This window comes from Peromyscus leucopus, chromosome 1, assembly GCF_004664715.2.
Source record: "Peromyscus leucopus breed LL Stock chromosome 1, UCI_PerLeu_2.1, whole genome shotgun sequence".
Lineage (NCBI taxonomy): Eukaryota > Metazoa > Chordata > Mammalia > Rodentia > Cricetidae > Peromyscus > Peromyscus leucopus.
This window is the reverse complement of record NC_051063.1, coordinates 97,144,179-97,166,342: the sequence shown is the minus strand read 5'-3', so window position 1 is coordinate 97,166,342 and position 22,164 is coordinate 97,144,179. Positions and strand designations below refer to the sequence as shown.

The 22,164-nt window shown below is 41.2% G+C and overlaps 1 protein-coding gene across 2 annotated transcripts; it reads right to left on the bottom strand.

Annotated features, from left to right (window-relative positions):
- Nucleotides 1-283: 283 nt before the first annotated feature.
- On the bottom strand, nt 284-21,294 carry Ovch2 (ovochymase 2). 2 transcript variants are annotated; one of them, XM_037211739.1, is made up of 16 exons: nt 21,128-21,294; nt 18,539-18,648; nt 16,580-16,671; nt 13,880-14,052; nt 13,427-13,522; nt 12,694-12,845; nt 11,977-12,166; nt 10,895-10,918; nt 9,280-9,370; nt 9,033-9,157; nt 8,039-8,179; nt 7,556-7,686; nt 4,054-4,147; nt 3,344-3,475; nt 714-795; nt 284-494 (listed from the first exon to the last, which is right to left on the bottom strand). In XM_037211739.1, coding segments are annotated over exons 1-16 (1,722 nt in total). In that variant the 5' UTR covers nt 21,216-21,294; the 3' UTR covers nt 284-493. The 2 variants fall into 2 exon arrangements, with proteins under 2 accessions (XP_037067634.1, XP_037067639.1); XM_037211744.1 differs by lacking the exon at nt 10,895-10,918.
- Between the last annotated feature and the right edge of the window lie 870 nt (nt 21,295-22,164).

The following is a 22,164-nucleotide window of genomic DNA, read 5'->3' as shown; positions in this document are numbered from 1 at the left end:
AGGCAGGAGGATCAGGTACTCAAGATCATCCTTGCTTACTTCATCCTTGACCTTGTCTCGAATGGAGAGAGGGAGAAAGAGAGATACAGAGAGACATACAGAGAGAGGGCTTCCTGTGGGGAACAACTTCAGCCCTGGACTCTGGTATTCCCTTGGGTTTTTCCTTCCTAATTGCCAGTGCTGTGGATGTTTAGTCAGCCCTGACAAATATGTAAGCCTTTTCTGATGAAATCAGTTGCTAAAGCTACTGTTAAAAGAATACTCCAAACTGCACCAGTGGCTAGAATAGCAGAGGTTTATTGTCTTACATTTCTGGAAGACGGAGGTCCAAGGTCAGTGTGTCAGCAGGTTGATTCTTTCTGAGGGTTGAAATGCTTCTCAATGCCTTCCATGCCGCTCCCCTTGCTTCGGTAGGTCACTGTCAGTTGCTGGTGTCCCCCTCCCCCAATGTTTGTCTTCATCTTCACAGGGTGTTCCTCTATGTGTGTCTCTCTCTGCATCCAAATTTCCACATTTTATAAAGATATAAGTGATATAGGATTGGCATGCTCTAATGACCTCATTTTAAGCCAATTGCTTCTATAAAGATTGTATCTCCGAATATAAGGTTGCCTTCTCAGGTACTGCAGTTTAGGATTCCAGCACACTTTAGAAGACATTAATTTATTCCAGCACTTACTGAGCCCTTAGTCAAACTCCTCAAAGCAGCTTACCAGAAAGCTTTCATTGCTCCAGGTGGCACATCCCATGTCTCCAGAAGCACCGAGTCATCCTCTGATATGGAGATATTGAAATCTGAGTATAAACATAATATAATTGCTTGGCTCACAGACTGTCGAGTTTGGAACATCAAAAAGTGATTTATGGTGATCTTATCAGAATTGTGGAGACACCTCAATAAACAGGGCTACATGGGTCTCTTAGAGAGGTGGAATATTTTAACTTCAACCTGGTTTCCCCTTCAGCCACTGTTGAAGGGCTAAACAAAATTGGAAGCTCAGGAAGGAGATAACTGGCTCTTTGGATTTCCCATGCAGAAGAAGAATCATGAGAGTGAAGACATGGAGGTTGGGTAGCACAAGTGTCCAGGGCCTTATAATAATGGATGAAGGTGATACATGACCTTTTCCACTGGGTATGTGTTCCACATTTGCTCATAGCCAAGTGACTCTTCTCTGATTCAACCCTTATTCTCACTCTGTTTCATTTTCTTTGTTTTTTATTCTTAGCTGTGCTAGGAGTTGAACCTAGGGCCTCATACATGCTCTACCACTGATCACCATTCCCCACTCCACTCTTATACATGAATTATTGTTCCATTATAAGATTGGAAATATTGAGTCCTTGATGACATTCCTAAGACCATACATCTGGAAAGGACTAGCCAAAGTTCAGACATGCACCTTAATTTAATTCTTTGTGGAGTCCATATATGAGACTGCCTAATCACTAAAGTTTATTTGTAACCTGTGGTGGTTTGAATGAGAGTGGGGTCATATATTTGAATATTTGGTTCCTAGATTGTGAACTATTTAGAAAGGACTAGGGGTAGGATCATGTTGAAAGAGTGTGCCATTAAGGGTGCACTTGGATTTCACAAGCCCACTATGGTGGTTTGAATGAGAAAGGCCCCCATAGACTCATATATTAAAATGCTTGGTCACCAGGGAGTAGAACTGTTGGAGAAGATTAAGAGGTATGGGTTTGTTGGAAGAGGTGTGTCACTGGGAGTGGGCTCTGAGGTTTCAAAAGCCTACTCCAGGCCCAGTCTCCCTCTTTCTCTGCTTGGTGCCTTTGGATCAGGATGTAAAGCTCTCAGCTACTGTTCCAATGCCATGCCTGTCTGCTTCCCACCACTGTGATAATGGACTAACCATCTGAAACTATAAGCAAGCTCCCAATTAAACTTTATTTTTTAATAATTGCCTTGGTCATGTTGTCTCTTCACAGCAATAGAACATTAACTATGACACTCACTCCAGGCCTAGTCATGCTCCTTTTTTACTGTGTGCTTGTGGATCAGGAGTAAGCTCTCAGGCATTGCTCTAATGCCATGCCTGCTTGCCTGCCTGCTTGCCACCATGCTTCTCATCATGATGATCATAGACTAACCCTCTGAAACTGAAGTAAGCCCCCATTTAATTGTTTGTCATGTGTCTCTTCATAGCAATAGAATATAACTAAGACATAATCCCACAGGCAAGAGTCATGGTGCTTTTGTGGAACATTTGATGCTCATGTTTCCAGGTCAGGTGGAACAAGGCACAGTCTGCCACCTCCTCTTCCTCCTTTTTTTCCCCAAATTTATTTATTTTATTTTATGTGTATTAATGTTTTGCTTGTATATGCATGTATACATACTGTGTGTCATCCTGATGTTTGTGGAGGTCGTAAGAGGGTGCTAGATTCCCTGGAACCAGAGTTTCAGATGGTCACAAGCTGCCCTGAGTACTGGGAATTGAACCTGGGCCCTCTGCAAGAGTATAAAGTGTTTTCAACCTCCATCTCTTCAGTCCTCCATTCTGCCTTCTTGTTCCAGCTTTCATGCTACAAACAAAAGTCCTAGTCATAGTCTATTTATTGCCCTGCCATTTGGGTGGTGGTGGTGGTGGTGTGTGTGTGCTTTTGTGTTTTTTATTGGTGATTTAGCTGTTTAATATAGTTCCTAAGCATAGGGCTGAAGTGTTCCCTAGTGCAAGAAGAAGACCATAATATATTTCATATAGAAAATACATGAACTTGAGCTGGCAAGATGGCTCAACTGGTAAACGTGTTGGCAGCCAAACCTGATGACCTGAGTTCAATTTCTGGGACCCACATGGTGGTACAAGAGAAGAGACTCCTGCAAGCTGTCCTCTGACCTCAAAATGCCTGCTGTGACATGTGTGTGTATAGGTATACACACACATACACACACAAAATGAATGACTTAGGCATGACTGTAGGAACCTGTAATCCCACCATTTAAGAGGTGGAGGCAGGAAGATGGTGAGTCTGAGGTTACATCGAATTCTAGGCCAGTCTCAAAAACAAAAACAAATCAAACTACATGTGCTGGATAAGTTTCTTTTAGACATGCATTATAATGCTGTTCTCCATAAATTTAATGTTAATGAAGCTTATATACTGACTGGTTGATACACACACCAAAGGTTTGTAAAATCTAACCACATCTATTCCTAGGAACATTAAATGGTTTACTGTCCCATATTCACCATTCTTGGTAACTTATAGTATGCAATTGCTATAAGGGCATCAGTGGTACCCATGTTGTACTGCTCAGATTGCCCTTTACTAATAATTAGAGCTGGGAACCTGAGAGCTGATGCCTCTAACTTCTTACCTGCTCTAGAAATGAAGGAGACTTCAGCCTGGAAGCCCCTGGAGGTGCCATTCTCATCTGACTGGAAGCTGATGAGCATCACACTGGAGGTGCTCAGCACAGGGTCAGGTACCACATAGCCACATAGGCGAGCTGTGAGACCCCCGTGCAGGTAAGTGAAGCCAAATGAACAGATACAACATTAAAGAAAGAGAAAACAAATGTGCTTTAGATAGTTGTTGACAAGCTTTTCTGACAAGTACCACAACTCCTCTTCAAAACAAAGGGATTTGCCTCTTCAAAATGTGTTTTGACCCCACCAGCATTTCAGGTTTGTCTCATCTGCTGAATACTCCCAAAGTGCTGCTAAGGGAATTGCCTCTAGCCACAAGACTTACTGAGACACTTTTTGAGGTACCAGGGCTAGGGATGAAACTAAGGGCCTTGTGCATGCTGGGCAAGCACTCTACCACAGAGCTTCCTCTCCAGCCCATGAGGCATGTCTCTATCTGATTCTTCTTCATTAGGGCCTTTTACATTTTGGTTCAAATAGTTATTTTGTCCCTGCTCTTTGCTCCACTACACAAAAGCAGGAGTGGTGGTGAGACTACAGAGAGAGATGGAGGAGGTTCAGGGAACACAGGAAAATTAAGACAAATACTTTTATTCTTCACCTCAAGACCAAGTCCAAAGCCAACCAGGCAAAGCCAGGGCTTCAGGGGAATACGAACCTATTTCCTTCTCCCTCTCGACATCACTGTGTACAGTCACATAGTCCGAAGTGCAGTCCCCATTTTCTTCTATTTCTAGGCTCTGAAATGACAGCTGAGAAGACTCCTGGTTACATTTAGAGAAGCTCAAGTAGTGAGCAGATAACTCTAGGTTACTCACCTTGCTCTAAAGGAGTGGTTCTCAACCTGTGGGTCATGACCCCTTTTGGGTTGAATGGCCCTTTCACAAGGGTCACTTAAGACCATTAGAAAACACAGATATGAAATTGCAATTTATAACAGTAGTAAAAATTACAGTTATTAAGTAGTAACAAGAGTAATTTTATGGTTGGGGTCACCACAACACGAGGAACTGTATTAAATGGTTGCAGCATTAAGAAGGTTGAGAACCACTGCTCTAGGGTAAGAACTTAGTTGAGAAAGTTCTAGAGATATTCATGAGTGGCTAAATTACTTAGGAAAAGACAGTAGACTCTTTAAAAATACTGAAACATAGAAGCTACCAAACAGCCTGCATGTAAGGATGAGGATCTGTAAATATCTGAGCTCCTAAGCAGCTGCAGGGGATGGAAGAACCATCCTACAGAGACTGTCTTCTCTGGAGGACACTTTGGGTTGTGCTGCTTGACCATGTAAATGCTGGTCTGGACACAAACTGCTTTTCTAGAGATCTTACACTATAACCCTTGTTCTTGGTATTTAATTGTGAATTTCCAGTTCACTTGACTGAAAGCTTAAGGTAGTTGTATCTCTCACAAGTTAAGTCTTTCTACCTGGGAAGATGTATCTGTCTCCTCATCATATTGACTCTCTGTTGCTACCAATGTGTACCAGTGCCTCAGTTACAAATGGACTTAATAGCTGCTATCAAACAAAGCGTTGCCTGGAAGCTACAGGAAGCATCTGCAAAAAGAACTCAGAATCAGAACAGTGAACTTGGAGAATTCATGGCTCTAAGCAGAAATCTTAGTGAAGGGTAGAGACAGTTGCTTTTGAGTGTTGAGCTGAAATATAAACCCCAGCAGTTTACTAATAACAAATCATGACAGTTTCTGTGATCCTGATATTAAATGGAAGCAGGTTTCATTTACCTCTCTGCTTGTGGATGGTACTTTTGTGTGATCTGAAAACTGTGTCAGAAGCCATCTTGATGCAATTATATTCTTTCCTCTGCATTGGTTTCTATATGGGGCATTTGTTTTGTATTAGACAAAGGGAGGGGAAGTACATAGACAAAGGGAAGCACTTGAAGGGAGAGCAAGGAAACTGTGGGTTGTGACTTCACATGGCGGGGGTGAAGGGATTGGGAACAATTTGGCATCAGTATGTTTTTCTTAAGGAGCAATGACCAAAATTTAACTCACAGTATGAATCCACAGTGTTTGTGGTATTCTTGCCTGTGTTGTATCATGTGACTCTACTACAGCCTTGGTTCTGAACATAAAACATGTACACTTGACACTAAGCATGCAGTTGCCTAATGCAATCCTTATTAATGCTGCATGAAACACCACAGCTCAGATGCAAGCCCAGTGCCTGTTATGAACTCAGGAGTTTTTGCTGCACATACAAAGTTTCCTGCTCTTATAGAAACATAACAGCTTTATTATAGAAAACAAAGATTCAAATATTTCCCTACCATCATTCAAATCACAAATTTAGATCAAATTGTGTTAAAATATTTGATTTTAAGAACTTCTGTTTGAGTTGCTGACTTGAATTTTTTTAAAAAGAAATTTGGCTTGGGATTAAGACAAAATTTCCAGTAATTTCTGAAAGAGACCTAAATGTATTTCTGTCATTTTGTATTTTTGCAAAGCTAAGTCTCAGCACTGATGATTATAAAGTCAAAACACTGGTTCAGTTCTGGAAATCATGGCAGATTCTCTCTCTGTCTTGCAATCTGCATCTTCACTCATTCTTAAAAACAGTATGATCTCATTTATTTAGGCTTCTAACCTCTGACTGTATTTGTTGTCCCAGATTCTATGAGTCCCAGGTTCTCTCAAACATTCAAGGGTTCAGTCATATTATTCTGTCTTGTTTTTAAGGGTACTGGATAATTCTCAATTCTAATTCTCTCTAAATTCTAACTTTGGTGATAAACCCAAACTATTGGCCACATCCGTTTATTTGTTTGGTTTGCTTTGTGTTTTAGAGGCTCCATGTTCTTTCCTGATGTGTCATAAGGACTCATCAGATGTATCCCAGGCCTCTTTTCTCCTCAGGTACAATTAGACACCAATAACAATGCTGTGGTTAACTAGGCCTGTACATAAGATGGCAATCTCCTTGATTGTACTGCCTAGTGATGTACTTACCTTAGTTTAGGTAAATATTCTTTATTATATCATGGTTTGAGTGTGAAATCTCCGCAATAGGTTCACTTATTTGAATACTTGATCCTCAGGAGATGGTGATGTGTTGAAAGGTTGTGAAACCTTGAGGAGGTGGAGTCCCACTGGAGGAAGTGGGTCATTAACGGGCAGGCCTTAGGGGTTTGTGGCCACTTCCTGTCTCCTTTCTGCTTCCTGAGTACTAACACAATATGACGGTCTACCTCGTGCTAATGCCAACCTGCCTTCCCTGCCACGATGGCCTGCGTCTTCTCTAGCTCTAAAGCACAACATACCCTTCCTCTCTTCAGTTGTGTCTTGTCAGGGGTTTAGTCACAGCAATAAGAAAAATAACTAATACAGATGTTTGACTAGTAGCATCAACTGTGCAAGAGTTTGGGGGGTTAGGTTGCCTCTTACTCCTTCTCCTTTCTCTTCCTTTTCTTCCTTTTCTTCACATGCTTTTGTTCACTTGTTATTTTAGGAGAAAGATGCATAAATGCCTGTCTCCTCCTTATCCTGACTGCTGACCTACCTTCACCTACCTAGTGACATATCTCCGCAGAGGGTCCATTGGTGTTCACTTGGCAACAACAAATGGCCTTTTACCCTACTGAGGTCAAATGTGCAATAAACTTCTTATCGTATGTATCCAAAGGCCTATACTTTGGCTTCATCCTCACTTTCCCTTATTCTTACTAAGTCCACTTTATAACTCTGTTGAATCAGATATTACCTGGCCTTGGCCTGTGCTGGCTCTTCTTTGCTGTGTCTTCTCTGTTTAGAGCTCTTAATGACACTGACATGATTGTTATCAACTTCTTAATTAGTCATAATGTATTTTTTTTCTAATTTGAGTTTATAATGAAGAGTTGTTTATTTCTAAAGGGAGCTAAAGACTTGTCAAAGTCATCAGGTCTAAAGATTAAGGTAACACTAGGGAACTGCATGGTTTTGAACAAGAGCTAAAGAGTGTAAGTGCCATCTAGTGGTGGCTGCAGGGGAAACAAGGCTGGTTCTTTATCTGAATATTTCGTGTAGTGTGCCAGGTACTGACTGAGGGCTAATGTATGGCTGTAAACAAATCAGATAAAAACCTCTGTCTGCACAGTGCCTGTCAGGTATCTCATGACTATATCATGTCTAATTTAGTACAAACACAATACCTTAATGAGGCAATGGTTGGGGGCTTGGAAAATCCAGGTACAGCTAGCCATGTCACTGTAGTCTTCAGGATAGTGAATACTATGTATTGTGCCTTCTTCAAAGAGGATAGTTAGAGACGTGCAGCCAGAATCTAAAACAAAGGAGGGCAGAACAAATGCAACCACCAACGAAAGACTTCTTGTATCTCCCTCCTGTCTCTAACAAGTGATAAGCTACACCTTTTGGCAGAGGAACACTGAAGGAGAGTCTTGTACACTAGCTTTTACAACTCTTAAGGCCCTCTCAGCTCACTTGAGTCAGTGATCACCATGAACTTTCAGGGCAGAGAAGGAGGAGAGACTGCATCCTTCAGCTGGCCAAGTTGCCTTCTCCACTATGGAGCCAGCAGACCTCAGGTCTCCCTAGACCCTCACCCAATTCCTGTGATGTCAAAACTTCTGCAAAGGGCCTAGATAGTAAGCATTGGAAGTAAATGGTTTTACCAGGAAGGTAGTTTGGCTTGAGAGCTTTATAGGTGAGATTAAACCCAGTGGAATAATCTGTGGCATCAGAGATGAATCTCAGCCTGACAGAACTGGAGCCAACGAGAATGGATGAAGGGAGGCTTTCTCCACAGAATTTCCCTGTAATGTGAGAAGAGTCTTTGTTCAGAGTCTGGAAAATGGCACCATATGAATACCCCAAGGAGATTTGATCTTGTCCTGGAAGTTCAATATTGTTTAATTAGGCTTTTCACCTTCTACATGACTGGGATTCTGACACAGAATGTTCTGTGTTCATGTTGCTCTTTGGCTTTTGAAGGATTTTTTTAAAAATGTCTCATTCTTTATAATAGGCTCTCCTACATTTTATATTATCTCCTATATTCTCTTCAGTTGCAAAAGTCAAGAATACTTCTGCGACACTGCCAACTATCTCCCAATGGGGTGGGCAAAGTTACTTCAGGGTGAGAATCACAGAAACACTACTCCATTTCTGTATTTTGATTGTTTGAGACATGATATCACTATATACACCAGGCTGGCCGTGAACTTGCAATCCTGCCTCAATTTCCCAAATTCTGGGGTTACAGATATGTGCCACTATGTCTGGCTTCATTTCTGCTTCTGACGTAAATAAGCTTTGCCTCCCATGGCTACATCTTTGTGCCATCCTTCCTAGTCTACTGAGGCAGGTAAAAGCCAGTTGCACACAGTTAAGCAGTGTTCTGCTTGGGGTGGCTGGGGGACCAGGCAGTACATGTAAATTTTACTCCTAATTGGGTCAGGTAGCCTGGCTTTACAAGTATCGGATGCAGCTGCTGAAGTACCCACAGCAGGCTTAGACTCAGTTCTTCCCCACTTTAGAGCAGACTCTCAAAATTGGAAAAGGAAAATGTGGCATTTACAGATGGCTCAGGGCCAGACATATTGTAGCCAAACCTTGTTAAGTCCACTTAGCATGACTTTCCATATGACAGTGTGAAGGACCACTCACCCACGAGCCTCTCTTCTAAGGAATACATTGCCAGGTAATTGTGGTGACAAGATTCTACATCCAAGTGGGACAAATTGAACAATATATGCATGTTCTCTGGAACCAGCAGGGTCCAGACACACAGTCTGCAGGCAGATACATGGAGAAGGTGTTACTTCTACTCAGAAAGTGACAGTCATGGTCCTGTTAATGGGCACAGGCAGGCAGGAGGCAGAGTCTGGGGGAGGACAGCAGAGGGAGTACTCACTGCTTGCTCTCATAGTATAGGTGGAGGCTTTCTGGGAAGTGCAGCTCTCCCTCAGACCCACTGATTAGACCATCAGGCTCACTGCATGAAGCTGAGAGAGAAAGCCACAGCATGAGGGCTGGCAGCCAATGCTACCCACTGTTACAACCTTCCAGAAGCTGAGGACGGGGAGCCACTGATTCTCCTTTCTGTACACTTTCATTCTTCATGAACTGTTTTCCTGTCTTGGCTCCTATGATGCCTCATTGTTTTGAATTTTTGTCCTTTTTACGCCTGGCTTACTTTTGAGATGCCGTTACCTATTTTCCTTTTTCACTTTGATCCCGTGACTTCATTCTGTGGGTGCAGGCATTTTCCAGGTTCTACCGCAGTCTTCCTTTTCTCTTTCTATCAGGGACCCTAGCATCAGCTTAGTCATACTAGCAGTTTCAGCTCTTAACTCTATTCTTCTGGACTTTAGGTCAGATTTACACTAATGTCCAGTTATCTCCCCTGAAACTCAACATGGTACAAGTGGAATTTCCCTTCATGAGCAAAACTGCAGCTACTTCTGATTTGGTTATGTGTATGCTTTCAGTCTCTAATGTTCAAAGCTGTGGTGATATAAAGAGTCAAGTTGGATTCCTCCCTCTCTTTACTTTCAGTCCTTACTAAACTGGCTCAAAATTTTTTCCTTTCTAACTCCTTTTCATTCTCTGGCCCTTACTCTATTTTAATCCTTCATTTTTCTTTATCTATAACGAATTCCCCTTGACTTATTCTTCCCTTAACCTCCTTTATGCTGTTCTTATATTCTTATAGTATAGCTATAATGTATCTTTCTAAATAATCAACTTCCCATTGTCCAATGAAGTCTACTTTTTGACTGAAATGTGCAGTTCCCAGAATTTGACTGCAAATTATTTTTCTATTCATTTCCCTTGTGAGAATCCATTCCACATCCTATCCTTGAGCTGCTTTGGCTGACTTGTAACCAGTTGCACCCCATATTTTTCCTTCTTCATCCTTTGTGGTCTATCCTGGATAAGGATGTATCTGCTCCAAAGCCTACAACATTGGTCTTTTATATCTATGATCAGCCTAGCTCTGGGAAGTCTACTTTGCCATATTGCTTTTTGAGAAAGAATACTACAGCCTCAAAGACACAGTGAATTGTTAGGCTAAGATCCAATCTCCTTTCTTTATGGAGGATGTAACTGAGGAAAGAGCTTGCCCCAGATCTCAGAGTGAATTCACCGAAGAGTCACAGTGAGCAGGGATTAGCCTCCTGTGTAAGTAGGGACACTTTCAGGGGAGGGTATGTAGCTTATTAACTAGTTCTGCACCACCTCCTATCTTCTATTATCTAGTTGAAAGTGAGTATTTGTCAATTACTGTCTGATGACTTAGACAAAGCTATGGCTTGACAAGAAGGTACATGGAAGGGAACGGAGCTCTGTGGACATGGAATTGGCAGACTGGCAGGGATAGCTGTGGGTGCTCTTCAGAGTTTTATACCAAGTGACCACAGAAACACTACCAGAGGAAGATTTTTGATGATAACCAGAAATGACACTCAGAAATGTTAGGATGTTAATTCATGGTCCTGCAAGTGCAGCCTGCAAGGAGTACCCACCTCTGGTGCTCTTTCTCCGATAGCCTGAGAAACAAAAAGAAAGATGCGATTCAAAGCTTGTGGTACCTGACAAAAAATTGACTCAAAAGTAGAGCGTTTTAAGTCAATATGCAAATACTGACAATATAATCTGTGAAAGGAACAGCAGGGTGGATAAAATGACAAAGTAGGACAGGGGTCCTGGCGTTTTGAAATGATTTCACTTAGTTTATTCTTACTAATGAAGAAACAGCGATTAGCTTGGAGATTATACAGAGCAAAAAGAGGCAAGAAAGCATGAGAATAGAGGCCAGAGAGAAATAACCTTCCTCCCACCATGAGAATTTTGAATAGCCACACACCAAGGATTAGATACCCACCATTGAGCAATACTCTCAAAAAAAATCCCTCAATTATGAGTTAATTTTAATTAATCCTGTTGGGAAATGATGGAAGTCAATTTGAGACTGGAAGACACCAGTTAAGGAAACAGTTGAATTTGGAGGTTAAAAACAAAGTTGCAATTTTCTCCTGGCTGGTTGACTAAAAGTTTATGTAGACTTCACCCTTCAGATTTACCACAGTTGCTTCTATACCAGGGTCTCTAAATCTTTGTCTAATTTGAAGTGAGAATATGCATCCTGGTGGGGACTATCTGATGTACTATATGTGGCTTAGCAGCTCCCGTGATCTTTATCAAATAGGTGCTGGTGTCCTCTCTTTAATTGAGAAATCTGAAAATAGTTCCTAGTATCATTCTCTGGGTGGTTGGATTATCAATTGATCATTACTGAGCTATGCTTTAACTTGCTGAATCTTGCTAGAACAGTAGAAAAGTAGGTGGAGATGCATATATCATCTGTTAACAGAGTTTCCAACATTGCCAAAGCAATTTATGAGGAATGTATTCATTCTTCATTCAGTATTTTAATACTTGGATATATATGATGTTTTGCTCTTGTATTAGATTGTACATTTCAAAATCCTCAAGTGTTACACTAAGAACAGAAATGGCCCTTCCCCAGTCTCAACTTGTCTAGCCTGTTGATGCTCTTTACCCCGTAGACCTGTGGCTTCCTAAGCTTGCAGGATGGCTTCATTACCAGTCTGAATATGTTTGTGGATCCAGGGAAGCACTCTGCTAAGATCTGTGAAGATCCCAGGAGATCCTTGCTCTTTTTTCCTCAAATTGTTTCTCCAGCCTCGACCACAGCCCAAACCCCAAGAAGTCACGCCAGCTAGAGTCCAGGCCCCTTTCCTGTTCTGGCACATGAGTGACCCTCCTGAGTCTCCCTGAGGAAGGAAGAAGGAAACCTCTGTTACCATGATTGTTGGTGGAGGTGCCTCAAAGTGCTCACTCTTCCCCCATGAGGGTGCCAATGCCAAGCATAACATGTCCTGACCTCTAGTAATTTAGACACAGGGCTCTGGAAGAACATCTGGGCACAGCTTCCATTTGATCCTTGAACAGCAGAGTCTGTCCATTGCTGTTCCTTCTCTCCGTCCCTGGCTAGAGTATTTCTTCCCTTTTCCTGTTCATACTATGGACTCAGAGATGTTTTGCCTAGTGATACAATGGACTGCACTTTTCATAAATGCCAAGAATTGAAAAGTGGCATCCCCAACACCCCTAATCTAGAAACCTGGAAATAAGAAGAGAAATCCTTAAGGTGTGGGAGAACCTGGCGCACCTCATCCTTGGCACCACCTCTATTATTTTTGGTGAAAAGCAGATTCTAGGCTCAACTGGAATCAGCATTCTTAGGTTCCTCCCTGCTAATAAACTTTCCTGGGCCTGGAGCATAGCTGCAGCCACTTACCTGACAAGCATCTTTTCCTCCATCAGGGGATCCTGTGCAGAGAAATGTCTTCCCAGTAACGGGATTCCTTAAGGTCAACAGAGCTGCCTCACATTCCTCCTGAGTCAAAATTGGCAGGTTCACCTGCTGCAAGACTTGTGGGAGGCTGCCACCTGGAACACAGAGATGGGCCCATCAAGGTAAGCCATTTACTGTTCGGAGGTGAAGACGCCCAGTCCTTTCAACAACAGCAGCTGGATGTAGGTTTTTGTCTTTTTGGAAAGATGATAACTTCTCTTCTTTCTTTTCTTTCCTTTCCTTTCCTTTCCTTTTCTTTTCTTTTCTTTTCTTTTCTTTTCTTTCTTTCTTTCTTTCTTTCTTTCTTTCTTTCTTTCTTTCTTTCTTTCTTTCTTTCTTTCCTTCCTTCCTTCCTTCCTTCCTTCCTTCCTTCCTTTCTTTCTTTCTTTTTTTTTTGAGACAGGATTTCTCTGTGTAGTTTTGGTGCCTGTCCTGGATCTTATTCTGTAGATCAGGCTGGCCTTGAACTCACAGAGCTCTCCCTGGCTCTGCCTCCTGAGTGCTGGGATTAAAGGCGTGTGCCACTACTGCCTGGCAAGATTCTTAAATGCACTGAAATTCTCTGCCTTTTGGAATGCTTGCCTGGTTGTTTAAAAAAATAATTAAAATTCTGATTTCTGGTTACGCACCAGAAAGTTTGAATATGGATTAAGAGGAGTGGGGCAGGGGCCCTTACCTTCAGCCAATCGACCCCAGCCTGCAGTTGTGCAAACAAATCCAGCCTTAAAGTGTTCTCCTGGCTCTGGAAGACACACAGGCCTCACAAATTGGCCTAAAGAAAAGATCAAGGCAGGGCTAGGCTCATTCATGCAGGAGAGGGTACCATAGTTGCCCACCTATGGGCATCTGGGTGGTCCCCCAACCCCCCTTAAGGTTTGTGGTATATCAGCCTGGTGTCTTCAGGGGTCACTTGTCAGCTTTCTTCTCCTGACACCATATAACCCTACCTCCAGAACCATAAGCAGAGGGCATTTTAGGTAGGGGACCCTCCAGAAAAATTTCTGCCTTCCAGTTTATGACCCAGAAGAACTGGTTTCAGACTGTGTAACATGATCTGTAGGGGATATAGTATGGGTCAAAGGTTATGGGGGAAAAAGGGTGGACGATCAGGTGCACCACGAGTGTTTACCAAATTGGAAGGTTCCAACCATCTTCAGAAGAGCAATATCATAGTTCATAGGTTTTCTGGTGGAGAACTGCGGGTGTATGATGATGGTTTCAATGGCTAGTGTTTGCTCTCCTGGCTCTGCTTGGCTCAGGTCATGTTCTCCAGCAGTAACATTCAAAGTTAATGCAATGTTTCTATGAAAAGGGAGAAGGAAAGAGATGGGGTTTTAATGAGCCTCTGAGTGTGGTTGTAAATGCTGGCAAATTGGCTCCTTCAAATTGACATGGGTGGATAATGTGAGGCATGAGATTGCCGAGCAAAGCAACTGAGAATGAGCCCATTGCTATTAGAAAAACAAAACACAGAGACTCTGAGTTCCAGGGGAGGGCTTGTAAAGTGTAGAGATAGTGACATGATATCGTTAGTATTTGTCAGTGTCATCTGTAATTAGCTAGAGAGATACACACACATGCATTGTAATTCAGGGAGCTAAAATATATATGAAATTTTATTCAACTATCTTATTAGCTCAATCTGTGGGTCATGACCACTTTGGAAGGTCAAACGAACCTTTCAAAAGTATCATCTAAGATCATCAGAAAGCACAGGTATTTTTTTTTTTTTTTTTTTTTTTTTTTTTACTGAGCAAGGAATGTTTTCATTCTTTATAGGAGTTACTCTTTTACATTGCCAGCTATCAGGAGTCTGTCTGCCTTATGGAGCGATTTCTTCCACCAAGTCATCAGCAGTAACATGTTCTACACTTTTTTTCTTTAGTTATCTCTTCAGTTGAACCCGTCACATTCAATTAATTTAGTTCTTTAACTCTTTGGGGCAGTTTTTTTTTCCTCCAGTTTTTGCATTTCCTTTGTTCATCTTGTTAAACATTTGCATTTAAACCAAGAGTACCTCAGGCACCTAAGCACCCAGAAAGCTAGAACATGAATTCTCATGGCAAGATCTGGCCACCTGGTTATAATCAATGTTCTGTGTTGTTTTGTTTTTGTTTTTCTCCAGTTTTTGCTTTTTTGGCAGGATCTTGTTACATAACACAGGCTGAGCTGAAGAATACTCTGTAGGCCATATGCAGATTGGAACTCATCTGCCTCAGCCTGGAATACTGTGATTATAGAAATATGCTGCCAAGTCCAACCATTCCATTTTTCTTATTGTTCTTTTTGAAGCAGGGTCTTATGTAAACTCATGGAAGTCACTATGTATCAGAGGATGACCTTGGATTTCTGATCCTCCAGCTTCCATTTCCAGACTGCTGGGAATGATTACAGTTGTGAAAGCACAGGTATTTGCATCATAGCTCATAACAAAATTATAGTTAGGAAGCAACAACAAAAATAATTTTATGGCTGGGGTCATGACAACATGAGAAACTGTATTAAAGGGTCACAGCATTAGGAAGGTTGAGAACCACTGAATTAGACTGTCCCAGTCATAATACCAGTGCATTATTTTGTGAATTATTTGTAATTCCCAGTAAGGTTGTGGCTTTAGTGTTAAATCTCATGTGGCATTTGTATTATGAAGGACATCACCCTAACTCTGATGTTCTAGGGAGTATACATACTCAAGGATTTGGCACCAATTACAACAATGGAAAGTGGGGATGTCTCTTTACCTTCTTTATATTTGTAGCTTATAGTTCTCCCATGAAATGAGAAAGATGCTATTTTTTCAGGTCAGTGTTATCTAGAAGAAACTTGATAGGATGAGATAGGATGGAGTAAGCATTTTGAGCTTTCCATTCTTTGGGACCCTTCATTTCCAATGGTGATATTTTATATACTATTGGAAAGGGCATCATTTCTCTTGGAATGTTTTTCCGAATCTTGGGTATGTTAGCTACTTAATCTAGTACATAATATCTCCCTAGGTTACCACTACCTACCTATATTGTAGGGACACTGTCAGCTATTTACTCATTTGTTTGTTTGCTTGTTTATTTTTATTTTTACTCAACATACAGGGTCTTTCTATGTTTCTCAGGCTGGTCCCAAATTCCTGGACTCAAGCATTCTTCCTGCTTCAGCTGTTCAAGTAGCTGTGTCTACAGATGTGCACCAAATTCCAGGCTAATTTCCTTTTAAACAATGGACCCTCTGGGAGGCATCATGCCTTAGTAATTTTTGTGTCTTTGGTACTCACTAGCAACTGGCAGTAAGTGAGCATCCTAAGAATGTTTTCGGACTTAAATTAAAAAGACAACTATGGGAAAATTATCTTGATTACAGCCAGGTGTAACCATGATAATGTTCTGACACTGACAGCAGAGTATTTGGATCATACTAGAAAGCTGATTAAAAAAAATGTAAGTTCTTAGGTTGAAGATCAGAGAAGCAAGACTGACAGGAAGAAAGACTTGAGAGTCTATATTTTACTGGTCTGTGTTTGTTTTCTTTTATCTACTTCTTAAGATGTAAAATAGTGCTTTTTCACTGAAATATTTCACCAAAACTAGTAGGAAACTTTCACTAGTCAGTCTTTTGACATTACTCTTTGTTGACTTCAGTGGATTTATGTAAATACAGCATTTTACTTCTGCAAAGAATCCTTTCCTAAGATGAGGACCAGCCTACAATGTCACAGAGCCTCATTTGTGACACCCAGTTAGGAAGATTCCTTGTGTTTTACAAGAGTAGTAATTGATTCTGATTCCAAGGGGGTGGGGTAACCTGGTCCTCCTCCATGAGCCAAACTTCCTCCTACCTTTTAGCCATGCAGTGAGCAGCTGTGATGACCCACTGTGAAGAGATGATAGTTCCTCCACAGATGTGTTTCTGCTTTTGTTTCAGAGACACCTAGATGACAGATTTAAGTTGGTGAAAGTTAATGCTGTGGGGTTCCCCACAAACCTACATCTGAGCATATTATGAAAGACAGATACATATAGCTTAACCACAGTGATTATGAGTCAGGGACTATGACAATGTATACGACAGTAATTTGGGTCTACTGTTTTCTCACATGCTTAATGAACTATTTGACACCTAGAACTTCAAGTCTGTTCTTTAGTTTTCTGCTTCAACATACTTAGAGTGATTTTTTTCATTTTATCCTTCCTTCCTCTTTGAGTATACTCTCTCTCTCTCTCTCTCTGTGTGTATGTGTGTATGTGTGCATGCATGTGTGTGTGTATGCATGCATGATACACATGTAGAGATCAGAGGACAAATCTTGGACATCATTTCTCTCATTCCACCATGTAGGTCCCTGGGATCAAATTCAGGTTGTCAGGCTTAGTAGAAAGCACATTTACTCATTGAAATGTCTCTCTGACCCTTATAAACATACTTTCTGTTTTCAACTCAATCTATTCATGATATTTGATTTGATTCTAAGGTGACTTATAATAAAGAAGTAAATATTTTCAATGAATAGCTTCACATTTTTAGGATGAGAAAAAGGCAGTTGATTAGAATTTTTCACCTTTTAACCAAAAATTATTTATGAACAGTAGAAAAGAAAAAAATAAAAGAAACACAAAGAGACACTGCTAATGTTGTGTAGCTCAGTGGTACAGTGAATGCTTAGAGCTTTTTAGGCTCTAGCTTAGATTCTTTGAACCAAAACAAAGAAACAATGAGCAATGAAAAAGGAGGAACACTGAGAGGAGGCTAAGAATAGAAGACATAGAACAAAAAACCATGAAAGAAAAGCCATTGGATCACCATTAGGATTTGAATATGAACTTCTGAATTGAGCAGATAACCAATTGATCAAGTGACCAATTATTTATTCAAACAAGTATTTGTAAAGTTTATCAATGACAGTCATTGTGGTAGTTTGAATGTAATTGGTCCTCATAAACTCATAGGGAGTGGCACTATTAGGAGGTATGCCCTGTTGAGGCAGGCATGGCCTTGTTGGAGAAAGTGTGTCACTATGGCAGTAAGCTTTGAGGTCTCCTATGCTCAAGCTATGCCTAGTTGAGTTCACTTCCTGTTACCTTCAGATCAAGATGTAGCTCCTTCTCCACTCTCAGCTCCTTCTCCAGCACCATATCTGCCTGCATGCCACCATGTGCCACCATGATGATAATGAACTATACCTCTGAAACTGTAAGCCATCCAATTAAATGTTTTCCTTTATAAGAGTTGCTGTGGTCATGGTCTCTCTTAATAGAAACCCTAACTAAGACAGTCAGGCAACCTGCTAAACAAAAATTCAACCACGAATATTAATCTTGATTAATTGGGTTGAGAAGTGTCTTCTTTCAAGATTAGGAAAGCACAGCTTTGGAGTGTTGTTTGTAGTGGGTAGCCATTCCAGCTTGGATCTGGAAGTTCCAACCCCCATTGAGACTCTGGCAACTGTCATGCCTACGAGGCGGGGTGAGGGGAGGCGCCTGGGGACCTGAGGGCCAGCGCTCTCTCTGTGCGCTCTCTCGGTGCCGGGACGCTGAACGGTAAAGGTGGACTGTGCAGAGCTCCGGAGAACACCGCTGGACTGCGTTACACCTTCCCCAGACCCTGTGACCTACCCATTACTTAATTTGTGAGTTACGCCATTAAATAAATATCCTTTTAACTACGTGGAGTGGCCAAAATAATTTCTCCAATAGTTGTTAGTTTATTTTTTCCTCCAGAGAGGGTGACCTAATAGAAGTAGCATATGATCTGGGGAGATACAAGCTTGGGACATCATAGAAGGGTTTGTGAGACTCACCTGCCAAGGATAGGAACCCTTTTCCACTTGGCTTCCCCCAACAATGCGACTGAAAAGGCTAAAGTAATTCTGAGACTGCGGTTTAACCAGACTCTGCCCACAGTTAGGAGCTGGGAAAAGACAAGACAGACACTGAGTTTCTAGGACTAAGATATATGGAAAAATCTTCTGAACAAGAACAAAATGCAGTATATGGAATATATAGAAAAATTATAACATGGCTTTAAGTTAATGGTTGGGATTAGCTGTGTTTTGAAAAACAAGAGATTACTCAGGTTTTGTCACACATAAGATGCACACTATCGGGACAATTTCTATTTATTTTGTGTGTGTGTGTGTGTGTGTGTGTGTACACAAGCACATGTGTACATATGAAGGCCAGAGGTCAACTTGGACAGTCTTCCTCAGCTGCTTTCTGCTTGTTTTTAGAGACAAGGCCTCTCACTAGCCTGGAACTCTCCAAATGGCCTAGGCTGGCTAGCCAGCTAGCCCCAGGGATCTGTCTGTCATTGCCTCCCCAGAAGTATGTATATCATCATATCAGCTTTAAAAAAAAAATGGTTTCTGGGGACTGAGCCCAGTCTTTTGTACTTTACTGACTGAACCATCTCCCCAGAACAAGGAATGACTTCGAATGTGAAGGTTAAGGGCTCTAGGGATAGGTTGCTACTGGGTTGTCAGGAATGCAGCCTATTTTCTTTCTGAGCTCTCTGATCTCTGAAAAAAGAGATTCCTCACAGTGCTCTCTGCCCTCTGACACTCAGTATACCAAGGCAGTTGTTTCTGGCTTTCAACCCAGCTAGACTATGGACTCCACAAACATGGGGATTTAATATTCTCCTCTTTCCCCCTTCCCTCCTCCCTCCCTCCCTTCCTTCTTCTCCCTCCTTCTCTCCATCCCTCAGTTCCTCCCTCCATTTCCTCCTTTCTTCCTTTTTCTCATTTTTGAGACAAGTTCAGTTCACTATGGTGCTCAGGATAACTTTAAGTTCATGATCCTCCTGCCTTTGCCTTTGGGATGCTGAGATTACAGGTATGAAACACCACATCTAGCAAATGCACAATGGGTATTATAAGTCCTGATGTACAGAGTTGCTTGGTTAACTTGATGATACTGTAGTCTGCCTCAGTTTGTAATTGTTTCCACATATCTCCCTCTGCTTTGCACATGAGACTGAGTCTGAGACCATAGTCTGTGGTGGCTGTCACACAGTCAGATATGAATAAATCTAATTAGATTTAATGTAGGCCAGAAAACAGATTGTTCAGGGATAGTGGCATAAAGATAGCTTCAACTCACATACCAGTGTTAAGACAGATACCTGTCAGGTAAAGGGAAGAAATAACTTTACAAGAAGACTTTGCCCCTGAAAACATTTCAATATGTGTGTATTTATGTGGGCTTTTGACTTTTTGTATAAGGGGCTAGATTAAGTTTGTTTTCTTGCACTAGGCAATTTCAGTGATGGATTATTTTTCCGTGAGGTTTTCAGGAGGGCATATACGACTCTGCCTCATCATCCTTCAGCTTCTTTACTCGTTACCTACCGCTTTAACTGAGACATCCTCCTCGATTTCCTCAAACTGCATTCTAGATCTCTCCCATGGCATAGCACTCTCTCTCCTGACTCTCCATCATCCTTTAAAAGTTCTTTCTAAGCTACATTGTGAGAATTAATTGTTTGCTTCAGTCACTGGAGGACCACTTCTTGAGTGAGAAACTTAGGAATGTGGATCCTATGTATTTGCACTTCTAAGGTCTAGCACAATTCCTTGCATTTGAAAAGCATGAATGAATGCACAAGTGACTTTCCCTAGGAATATATCCCCATGATGACAGCTAATTAGATCAATGTTAAAGTACACAAGCTCACCCATATAACTTATTGCTTAATCCCCACATCTTGTCTGCAAAAAAAGCACTTTCACCTTCATGTGGCTGATGTGAAAACTAAAAATCAAAGAGACACGTAGCTAACGAAAACAGAGCATGAAATAACCAATTGTCTTTTCATTCTGAACCCAGTACAGGTATGATCAAAAGCTTTTCCAACTGCTTTAGCTGAATGAGTCATAAATCTGCTAGACGTAAAATTCAGTATTCCTTGAAGTCACTGAGGCAGAGACAGAAAAGACGTTGATACTCCAGGCTGGCAAAGTCTGACTACAGAGAAGTTTGCCAACAACTGTTTTCAGCTTGTTATAATCAAGGCCAAAAAAAATAATTTACACTATATGTCACTGAGCAGGATAATTTCCCTGAGGATTTGAAATGTTTCCAAACCTGTGATGATCTCCAGAATTTCTCCATAAAAGGATACAGGATTGCATTCAAATAAGTAGATATTCCAGATCAGTTGGTAAAACTAAGAGAAAATACTTACTACCCACCCACCCACCCATAAATGTTTCACTTCAATTTTATATGCTTAGCACAGGAGCAAAATCCAAAGAAATATTTTTGAAAACCAATTACATTTCTGAAAAAATTTGCTTCTCTTATATTCCCATGAACAAGAAGTGGAATCAGCAAGAGTGAATCCATCAGACAAAGAAAGAAAGCAGTTATGGAGTTAATTTGAAACTTACCTCTGATGGAAGAAAGGGTTGCAGAGTTACCTTGTTCCAAACAGACCATTCCCAGTATTAAAATCAGCTTGTCCTTGCTTATAGGCATGTTGAGATTCAAAGCTTCTCCCAGAAACGTAGAGAGGCTAAAGGAAACAAGGGTGGCAAGCTTTGGAAGAATAGCAATAAAAAACAAGCTTACTTATTAACTGAGATTTGAGGCATTCAACCTTGTCCATAAGATGTTTTTGAATGTGGTTTCTTGGAAATGTCTTTTGTAAGATGTGGGGAATCAACTACAAAAGCAAAGTCTTGGTTGAACAGCATAACATATTCTATTCCACCTACAGCAATAAATTGCTTCCTCTAGTGTTTCTGGTTTAGCAAAGTGGTTTGTGTCTGAGGTTTTCATTTGCAATTGTTACTTGCTCCTTTTTCTATAAGAGGATTGAATATTGGTGTGTGACACTATTCCCGGGGAGATGCAAACAACTGTTTACTTACTCTTGATAGGGAACTGATGACAGACTAAAGTAAGAATACCGCCAATGCCCAATTTGGTGGACCAATGAATTTTATTGGAGTTACTTACGGGAATATGGGTGAGGGGTTACTCACAAGAGCAGAAATGACTCAAAGACACCAAAAACCCACCCCAGCATGGCTGACAACTCACAAAAGATGAAAACCTAGAGCACAGTGCACAGCTTATAGACAGTTGGACAAGTTAGAGAGAGTTTTTTGTAGGTGGCCTATTGGTTTGAGCCTTTTCTAGACAGCTCAGCTGCTCTGAGAGTGTCTTTCAGCATTCTTTACTGCTTACATACACTTGGATGGGAGGGGCCTAATGAATCTGGTCAGTTTCAGGGACTTCCTAAAGCCTTAGTATTGTTACTTCTTGAGCCTTAACCATCCTCTCTTTAGAGATTCCTTTGTCTTAAGGAATTTCCCTCCATAATAGAATGTTTTATCTCAGAAGAATTTGCTAACAACAAATATCAATATTGTCCCTTTGCAAGTGTAGACATTCTTAGCTGTTTACAAATAGTCCACCATAA

What these genes read in the sequence shown, in the direction of transcription:
- Ovch2 (XM_037211739.1), bottom strand. Translation starts at nt 21,215, where the DNA reads ATGCCTATAAGCAAGGACAAGCTGATTTTAATACTGGGAATGGTCTGT. An exon ending in GGTTGGAACCTTCCAATTTG is followed by an intron (nt 13,523 to 13,879) that starts GTAAACACTCGT and finishes TCTTTTCTTTAG; the next exon opens with GCCAATTTGTGAGGCCTGTG. An exon ending in CTGGGGTCGATTGGCTGAAG is followed by an intron (nt 12,846 to 13,426) that starts GTAAGGGCCCCT and finishes TCTGTGTTCCAG; the next exon opens with GTGGCAGCCTCCCACAAGTC.